The sequence below is a fragment of the Orycteropus afer genome, unplaced genomic scaffold, assembly GCF_000298275.1.
Source record: "Orycteropus afer afer isolate SDZICR_OR568_19922 unplaced genomic scaffold, OryAfe1.0 scaffold00056, whole genome shotgun sequence".
In the NCBI taxonomy this organism is placed as follows: Eukaryota; Metazoa; Chordata; class Mammalia; order Tubulidentata; family Orycteropodidae; genus Orycteropus; species Orycteropus afer.
In genome coordinates this window covers 3232612-3240868 of record NW_006921643.1, presented here as the reverse complement: position 1 = coordinate 3240868, position 8257 = coordinate 3232612, and the positions used below count along the sequence as shown (strand labels likewise).

At 53.2% G+C, this 8257-nt stretch overlaps 1 protein-coding gene across 1 annotated transcript; it reads right to left on the bottom strand.

Moving 5' to 3' along the window:
- Positions 1 to 967: 967 nt before the first annotated feature.
- EGR1 (early growth response 1) lies at positions 968 to 3279 on the bottom strand. Its single transcript, XM_007938954.2, has 2 exons — positions 2982 to 3279; positions 968 to 2280 (listed from the first exon to the last, which is right to left on the bottom strand). Exons 1-2 carry the CDS (start codon positions 3277 to 3279, stop codon positions 968 to 970), a joined length of 1611 nt encoding a protein of 536 aa, XP_007937145.1.
- Positions 3280 to 8257: the final 4978 nt, after the last annotated feature.

Here is an 8257-nt window from a genome sequence, read left to right as displayed (position 1 = left end):
ACCGAAGCTCAGCTCAGCCCTCTTCCTTGTTTTGCTCCCAAAGCCTCCCCCGAATCATCACTCCCTGCCCCCCTTAAGGCTAGAGGTGAGCACATCCCTCATAATTGCACATGTCAAGCTGTCAGCAAGGCGCATCACACAAAAGGCACCAAGACGTGAAACTTTTTTAAAATCAAAAGGACGACAAAATAAAACCACTTTCAAAAAAACAAAAAGAAAAGAAAAAAGAAAAACCAAACCATATTTTGCCACATGTGAGAGTACGGTCGGGCAATATTTACAAAATGGTTAACGGAACATCACTCTGATACATGCTCTGAGTAACATCTAGGACTGCTGTTTCAAAAAAAGCTTCAAACTCATTGTCACAGCATCATCACAAAATAGAGGATCACCATTTGTTCGCTTGGCTTTTCTTTTTTTTTTTTTTTTTTTTTTCTGTTTTTCCATAGTGAGGATTTGACTCCAAATAATACAATAGAATATGCAAATTATCTTCACATCAAGAATACCCCAAGAAAAACAAAATCCATGGCACAGACACTGTATAAGGTGCAGAGGTGGGCTCTGAGGGGCCCAAACCCCACTTTGCCAACTCAGTTTTCTAGCATTGAAGGGAGCAAGGGGGTCAGGCATACGATGGAAATGATACTGAAATGATATATCCAAAATCCATGCAAATCAAGTTCTTTGGATAGAGGTGAAGAACTTGAACATGGCTGTTTCAGGCAGCTGAAGTCAAAGAGAGGAGGAAGTGGGGAGGAAGGGGGAAGTGGGTAGAAAGGATTGTTGGTCAACAGACCTTCCACACTGACTTTGGGGTCAAGAAGGAGGAGGGAAGCACTAGGCTCTGAGAACCTCCATCTGACCTAAAAGCACCCCTCTCCTGTGGCCATCTCCTTCTCCTGTCCTGTAATCGCATATGTTTCTTTTTCTCCCCCTTTTCCTTTTTTGTTTCCTTTTCCCTTTAGCAAATTTCAATTGTCCTGGGAGAAAATGTTGCTGTCATGTCCGAAAGGCCTGTGGAGGCGGTGAATGAGTTGGTGACCGCTGAGGAAGGGAAGCTGCTGACTTGGGCAGGGAAAGCAGGGGGAACCGAGGAATACGTGGTGGCCACTGAAGGTGAGGGGAAGCCACTATGGACAGGGGATGGGTAAGTTGAGGAGCCAGGAGAGGAGTAGGAGGTGGGCACAGGCGATGGGTAAGAGGTAGTAACTGGGGATGGGTAAGAGGTAGCAACTGGGGATGAGTAGGAAGAGAGGGAAGAAGTGGCTGAAGAGGCCACAACACTTTTGTCTGCTTTCTTGTCCTTCTGCCGCAAGTGGATCTTGGTATGCCTTTTGCGTTCGTCGCTCCTGGCAAACTTTCTCCCACAGATGTCGCAGGCGAAGGGCTTCTCGCCCGTGTGGGTTCGGATGTGGGTGGTAAGGTGGTCACTGCGGCTGAAGTTGCGCATGCAGATGCGACACTGGAAGGGTTTCTGGCCTGTGTGGATGCGGATGTGGCGGGTAAGCTCATCAGAGCGGGAGAAGCGGCGGTCGCAGGACTCCACAGGGCAGGCGTAGGGGCGCTCATGGGGAGGCGTCTTGCTGGGCCGGTTGGGGTACTTGCGCATGCGGCTGGGTTTGATAAGCTGGGACTGATAGGTAGTGTTGAGGGCCTTCAAGTCCTGGGAGCCCGACTGTGTGGCAAAGGCCTTGATGGTGGAGAGTGGAGTGAGCGAGGGCTGCTGGGTACGGTTTTCCAAACCCTGGAAGGGTTTCTGGTCTGTGGTGCCTAAGCCCAGGTCACCCTGCTGCTGTGGAAACAGGTAGTCAGGGATCATAGGAACCTGGAAGCCACCCTTGGCAGCAGGGTAGGCAGGAGGCGGGTACTGGAGCGAGGTGCCAGCTGAACCAGGAAAGGCCTGGCTTTGTGGCTCCGGGAAGATGTCAGTGTTGGGTGTGGGGAAGGTGGGCGCTGCAGAGTATATGGGACTGCTGTCGCTGGACTGTACTGCACAACTCAGGGGCGGGCTCTGGGAAGCAGAGGAGGAAGAAGAGGAGGAGGAGGCCGCTGGAGAGGGTGCCGAAGATGAGGTGGCCGGTGGGTTGGTCATGCTCACGAGGCCACTGACCAGGCTGAAGAGGGGCTCAGGCCACAGGGTATTGCCACTGTTGGGTGCAGGCTCAAGTGAGAAGCGGCCAGTGTAGGTGATGGGGGGCAGCCGGATGGTTTGGTTGGGGTAACTTGTCTCCACCAGCACCTTCTCATTATTCAGAGTGATGTCAGGAAAAGACTCTGGCAGGAGAGAGAGAGGGGGAGGCCTGGTTACAGGAGAGCAATCACTGGAGAAGGAAGAGGACGCGAATTGCCAAGCAAGAGGTTGGGCCAGCTACCATTGACTCCCGAGCTAGTTAATAATTGATAGAAGCAGATTGCGATGTTCCTGGATGTGCTCCAGAGGCAGAGCCCATTTCAACAACAGCTGACGCAAATACAGAGAATCCCCTCCATTGCAGCTCACATCACTCCGCAGCGGCTGCTGCGCGGGGCTAGGGATTCCCGCCAGCACCCCCACAGCCGCCGCTACTGCGCGCCCCCTACTCCGGGCTGCCTGGACATCCCTGCCACGGATCAAGGCCCTTTCTTGGGGACAGGCAGAAAGCAAGCCAAGCCTTTCTGGAGGTGGGGGGCGCAGCCCTGCTCATCAAAACAAGTCCTCCCCCTCTGCACCCACCCACGCAGCCCTAGGGCTCTCTATCCAAAACAAAAGCTTGCTCCTCTGCGCACTGCTAGGCACAAGGAAGGGGGGAGTCCCTAGGCATCCCTCTAACACATGACCCTGGGGATAACAGGAATGAAAGGGAAACCCGTTCGCATCCCAAAGGACCAGAAGGGCTCCTGCTGTGAAGGAGGCGCTGCAGAGGCCGAGAGGAAGGACTGGATGCCAGGAAGAGGGCGACTGGACTAATTAATTCACAGCGCAGGCCACCGCTTACCTGCGGTCAGGTGCTCATAGGGCTGCTCGCCGGCCTCCCCCTGAGGGTTGAAAGCGCTGGTGCTGCTGTTGCCGCCGCTCCCTCCACCTCCACCGCCCCCGCTGCTGCTGCTGCTGTTACCGCCGCTACCCTCAGGGGCTCCGGCGGCACCAAGGAACTGGGGCGCCCCGTTGCTCAGCAGCATCATCTCCTCCAGTTTAGGGTAGTTGTCCATAGTGGGTGAGTGAGGAAAGGAGCCGAATGGATCGTTGATCTGCAGCGGGGACATCAGCTGCATCTCGGCCTTGGCCGCGGCCATCCCGGATGGGCGGGCTAACGAGCCGGTGTTAGGGTAGGTGGGTGCAGCCCAGAGCCGGAGCTGCGGGGGCACACTCGTGGGGGCCTGGCCGGGTCACATGCGGGGTGCGGGGCACACTGGAGAGAGCGCAGGCGGGGCCCCAGGCTCGCCCTCGCCGCGGGCTGGTGCGGACGCGGCGCTGCTGCGGAGGCTGGGGTAGGCGCCGGTCCTGCGGCGGCGGCGGGCGGTGGCAGCTGGCGGCGGCGACGGCGGCGGCGGCTCCCCAAGTTCTGCGCGCTGGGATCTCTCGCGGCTCCCCGGATCCGCCTCTATTTGAAGGGTCTGAAACCGCACGGGCCAGCCTCCGTCGTGACGTACATGGCCATATATGGGAAGCAGGAAGCCCAAATATGGCAGAACGGGCCGGGAAGACCCGGAGTGACGTGAAGCCCCCTATTGGAGAGTGGTGGGCACCCCCATCCTACACCCTGAGCCTCTCGCTGGCTCTCGCACCCTGGGAGCCCAAGCCTCGGGGAAGCCCGAGCTGTAGCTGGGGCCTCCCGGACCCAAGCTGCTCCCGAGTTCTCGGCGTTGCCCCCGCCCCTTCCCTCCTCCTTCTTCCCTCCTCCCGGAGCCGGAAGCAGCCGGGCCATATCGGAGCACACCAAATAAGGTGCTGCCCAAATAAGGATTGTTCCGGCGGGGGATCCTTCCTGCTCCTTATATGGCGTTTCCGGGTCGCTGCTTTTTTTGCTCCCTCGCTCCCGCCCGCCTCCCTTGTTCCAAGATGGGAGTCCGAGCACGCGCAGGATCGGGGGGCACCCGCGCGGGAAGGTCGCGGGGTGCAGAGCACAGGGCGCGTGGCCGCTCTGACGGTTCCCTGGCGGGGACTGGCGGGGAAAGCCCGGGGCGGGGGTGAGGGCATGTCGGGCCGTGGTTCTGCAGCCGTCATCGAGGACCCGCCCGCCCACCTCTGGGACCGTGGGAGCTAGCCGGGAGCCGGGGGGAGGAGCGGCTGGGCGGGCTAGGGCAGAGGATGCCCTAGAGAGGCGGGGCCTTGACCCCAGGCCTCGACCAATGGCACGGCATCTATCTAGGTGTCACGGGAGAAACTGAGGCTAGGAAATCCTGGCCCCATGGTTCCTGGGCCTCTGTGGGTAGCAGTGGGTCGCTTGCTTCTGCGCCACCTTCTAGTAGGATGGGGCTGCTTGGACCTAGGAGGCCCTTTGCGTCCCCGGAACCGAAAGGCTTGTTCCCTGATCTCCATCGGGGAAGAGCTGATGGGGTGAGGGGACCTGCTCTAGGAGACAATTGAGTCTTGTTCCCACCAGGGGCTGGTGGTCCTTGTGGTGGTGATGCTGAGGGACTTCACCACCCTTGTCCAGTCCAAGTGGAGGCGGGAGTCTGAAGAGAGGACTTCCCTACGGGCTGTGGACCCCACGCCAAGAAAGGAACCAATTTAGTGGCTCAGTGCTGCCCCCTGGAAGTTCACTCTGCAGCTCCACTCGGGGGCCCCTTGCCGAGCGGGCTCTTCTGCCGCCTTCTCACTCTCAATCTTGGTTGCTGTGTTTGGCACCCAGCCAGGCCGGGGGAGCCTTAGACGCAGTGAGAGCGAACTGAGCAGGCGCCGCAGCCTGGGCTCTCCCTGCAGTCCCTGAGGAGCCGCCACAGCCGAGGCGGCCAGACTTCGGGATGGCACACCGCCCTCCCCGAGCCATATAGCAGGGACTGCGGGGGTGGGGCGTGGGGGGATTCTCGCGGGTCTCCTAGGAGTAGAACGCGAACAGGAAAGCCTTCCCCGCAGTCGAATGCGCACCCCAAAGGGAACAGGGATTCCGGGAAGGGAAGCTCCCTCTCTAGTTTTGAATTCAGGGGAGGTGCTGGTTTTTTTTTTTTTTTTCTTTCTGAATTTAAAAAGCAGCAGGTGCGTGTATGGAAAGAGTATGTGAAGATACCGGGAGAGGAGGGGGTGAGTCAGGTCAAGGGTCGCCATGAGGGTTTTGATTGAGGAAGGACTAACTCTTTTGGGCTTCATCTCTTTGTATCACGCCTACATCCCCCCCCCACACACACACACATTTTCTTACAAAAATCTACTTAAGGAATCCAGCAATGAAGTAGAATGTCTCTAGTTCTTGCCTCTGGGTTCTAGATCTGGGGTCTTCATGCCAGAGACTATGGGTAGGTGACATTTCCATTGTCCACTGATTTGCAGATTTGTGGCAGAAGCTGTGGTGGTCTGCTGCAGGGCAGGAAGGGCAGGCCAGCAGGGTCAGATTGTCCTGTGTTGGAATGCTCATTTTGCTATAGGTAGGGTTGCTTGGCCAAGCTTTTTGTGTCTCACGTTCCTCACTGTAAAACTGGCACATATATATACATACATGTATATATCAATATGTATATAAATAATTTTAATTGTGATTTGGGTGAAAGTTTACAGAGCAAATTCATTTTCATTCAACATTTTTTTATGTGTGACATTGATTGTAATCCCTACAGTGTAACAGTTCTGTTCCCACTTCCTCCCTGTGGTTACCCTGTTCTTTATGCATTCTTGCCCTCTGAGCTTTCTCTCTTTGTAAATGCTGCCCTTCTGATTTCCCATGGTTGACTGTTTAAAGGAGGGTGCCTTCCTGGTGTAGTTGTTCACCTCCTAGGCTTGTGTGTTGTTTGGCTGGAAGTTAAGCTGGGGAGTGAGTTCAATTCCAAGCCTGAAGGGTGACTAGGGGCCATAGATGGAGTCTCTATCAGACCAGTAAGCCTGGTCTTTTATTATTATTATTATTTTGGTGGTTTTGAGTTTTGTTCCACATTTTCCTCCTGCTCTATCCAGGAGCTCCAATTTTGATCCCTTGCTAAGTATTTGGCAGTGGTAGCTGGGCATCATCTGGTTCTTCTGGTCTCAGAGACATGTAGGCTGAGGTTCCCATGGTCCCCTAGTCCCTTGGACTAAATGTTTCCATGTGTCATTGGTTTTCTTTGCCCTTCTTTTCTCTGGTTGAGGAGAGACCAGTTGTTGCATCTTGGATGGCCTTGGGTTAATATCAATAATACCCACATTGAAGGATTGTTGTGAACACAAACTTTCACAGGCTGCCATCTAGGATGCATTAATCTCCCCAGCCATAGTGATTGAGCCAGGATGGCACATGACCTAAATCTAAATCAGGCCAATGAGAATCACTTCTGGGACTTTTTCCGGAACTCTTGGGAAAGAGGAATTCTTTTCCCCTGATGGTAATAAGCCTGGAGGCCATCTTGCCATCAGCACCGAAGAGCCTGTCTCCAATGCAGAGGAAATCAGAAGAGAGACACGTACAGGGAGTCAGTCCCTGGATACAGCCTGCCTGGACTTTTTGGTTATTTAAGCCAATGAATTTTTTTTTTTTTTTTAATTTTTGCAGTGTTTCTTCCCTTCCCTTTCTACCTCTGGTAACCAACATGAATTATTTTTTATTCAATTCAGTTTGAGTTCAGTTTTGGTTACTTACAACAGGTTTTGAGTAATATACCCACTATCAACAACAGCAAAAAAAAAACCCTTTTCTGTGGGCAAGGCCTGGGAACAGGGACTGAGGCATAAACCCTGCCTCTAAGGAGCTTCCAAAGTTTGGTAGAAGGAAGCCTGCATTCTATATTACAGGAGAACTAAGAATAAAAAGTTAGCCACCAAAAGCCAGTGACTCTAAGGGACATAAGAAATAAGAGAAGGAGGACTAGAAGGAGGGCAGGGAAGATTAAGAGGATTTACAGGAGAAAGTACATGAGAAGGACCAAATTTTGAGGTGAGAAAGTGAAAGTCTATTTTAGGCAGAAGATGGGGGTGTGGTGGGGAGGAAGGCCCATGTGTGGGCTATCTGGGGAAAATGGACTGGAGTGGAGAGGGTTCTGCTGGGGAGTTGTGGGAAGCAGGCTTGAATGAAGCAGTCATTCTTTTTAAAAAAGGTTTATATAGATAGTTCTTTAAAAGAGCTCAATGCTCATAGCAAACATTCTTTACTAATTTAGCTATATGGTTGTTTTGTTAAAGATGATCTAAAGCATGGATGAGAAGTTTAGGGAGTAATGAATCTACGTCAAATGGTGGTGAAACAATATGGAAGGAGATGGCCAGAATGGTGACACCAAGTGAAGAATGCAACCAATGTTATTGAATTGAACATGTAGAAACCAATGAATGGGTGCTTGTTCTGCTATGTATATTTCCACCAAAAATTTCAAAAAGGTTTGTTGGCCCCACTGCTTATATCAGAAGGAGCCCTGGTGGCACAGTTGCTTAAGTGCTTAGCTGCTAAACAAAAACTAGACAGTTCAAATCCATCAGCCAGTCTGCAGGAGAAAGATGTGGCAGTCTGCTTCCGTAAAGATTTCAGCCTTGGCAACTGTATGGGGCAGTTCTATTATGTCCTATAGGGTCGATATGGGTCTGAATCAACTCAATGGCAATGAGTTTGGTTTGGTTGTTTGTATCAAGTCCTAGGGATCCTGCAGTGAGACAGGGTCTTTGCCCTCATGGGTTGTTGTTGTTATTTGCCATCGAGTCGGCCCCGACTCCTAACAACCCCTCCTTGGGTTTCCAAGGCAGTTATCGCTACGGAAGTAGGATTGCCCAACCTTCCTTCCGAGGAGTGGCTGGTGGGTTTGAACCGCCAGCCTCCTGGTTAGCAGTCAAGTGCCTTAGGCACTATGCTACCAGAGCTCCTGCCCTCATGGGTTAGACGGAAAGAAATAGTTAAGGAAATAATAAGGATAATTTCAGATTATGGAAACAAGACAAGCAAGGGGTGAGTTACAGGGGCAGGGCCAGTGGCAGGGAAAGGTCCTGTGAGAGGTGAGAGAGATAAAGGATGGCAGAGGAGTGCAGTGGGTGGGAGTGTTCTAGGCAGAGGGCGCAGCTGTGCTAAGGCCTCAGGAGGGAGAGAGCTTTGGCCATCATCAGTGTAGAACCTCAGGCTAAGGTATGGGCAGCAAGAAAGTTCAGGGTTCAAGCTGTTCCCCC

Coding starts and splice junctions, on each gene's coding strand:
- EGR1 (XM_007938954.2), bottom strand. CDS start 3,279: ATGGCCGCGGCCAAGGCCGAGATGCAGCTGATGTCCCCGCTGCAGATC. Junction 2,281..2,981: donor CTATGAGCACCTGACCGCAG/GTAAGCGGTGGC, acceptor CTCTCCTGCCAG/AGTCTTTTCCTGACATCACT.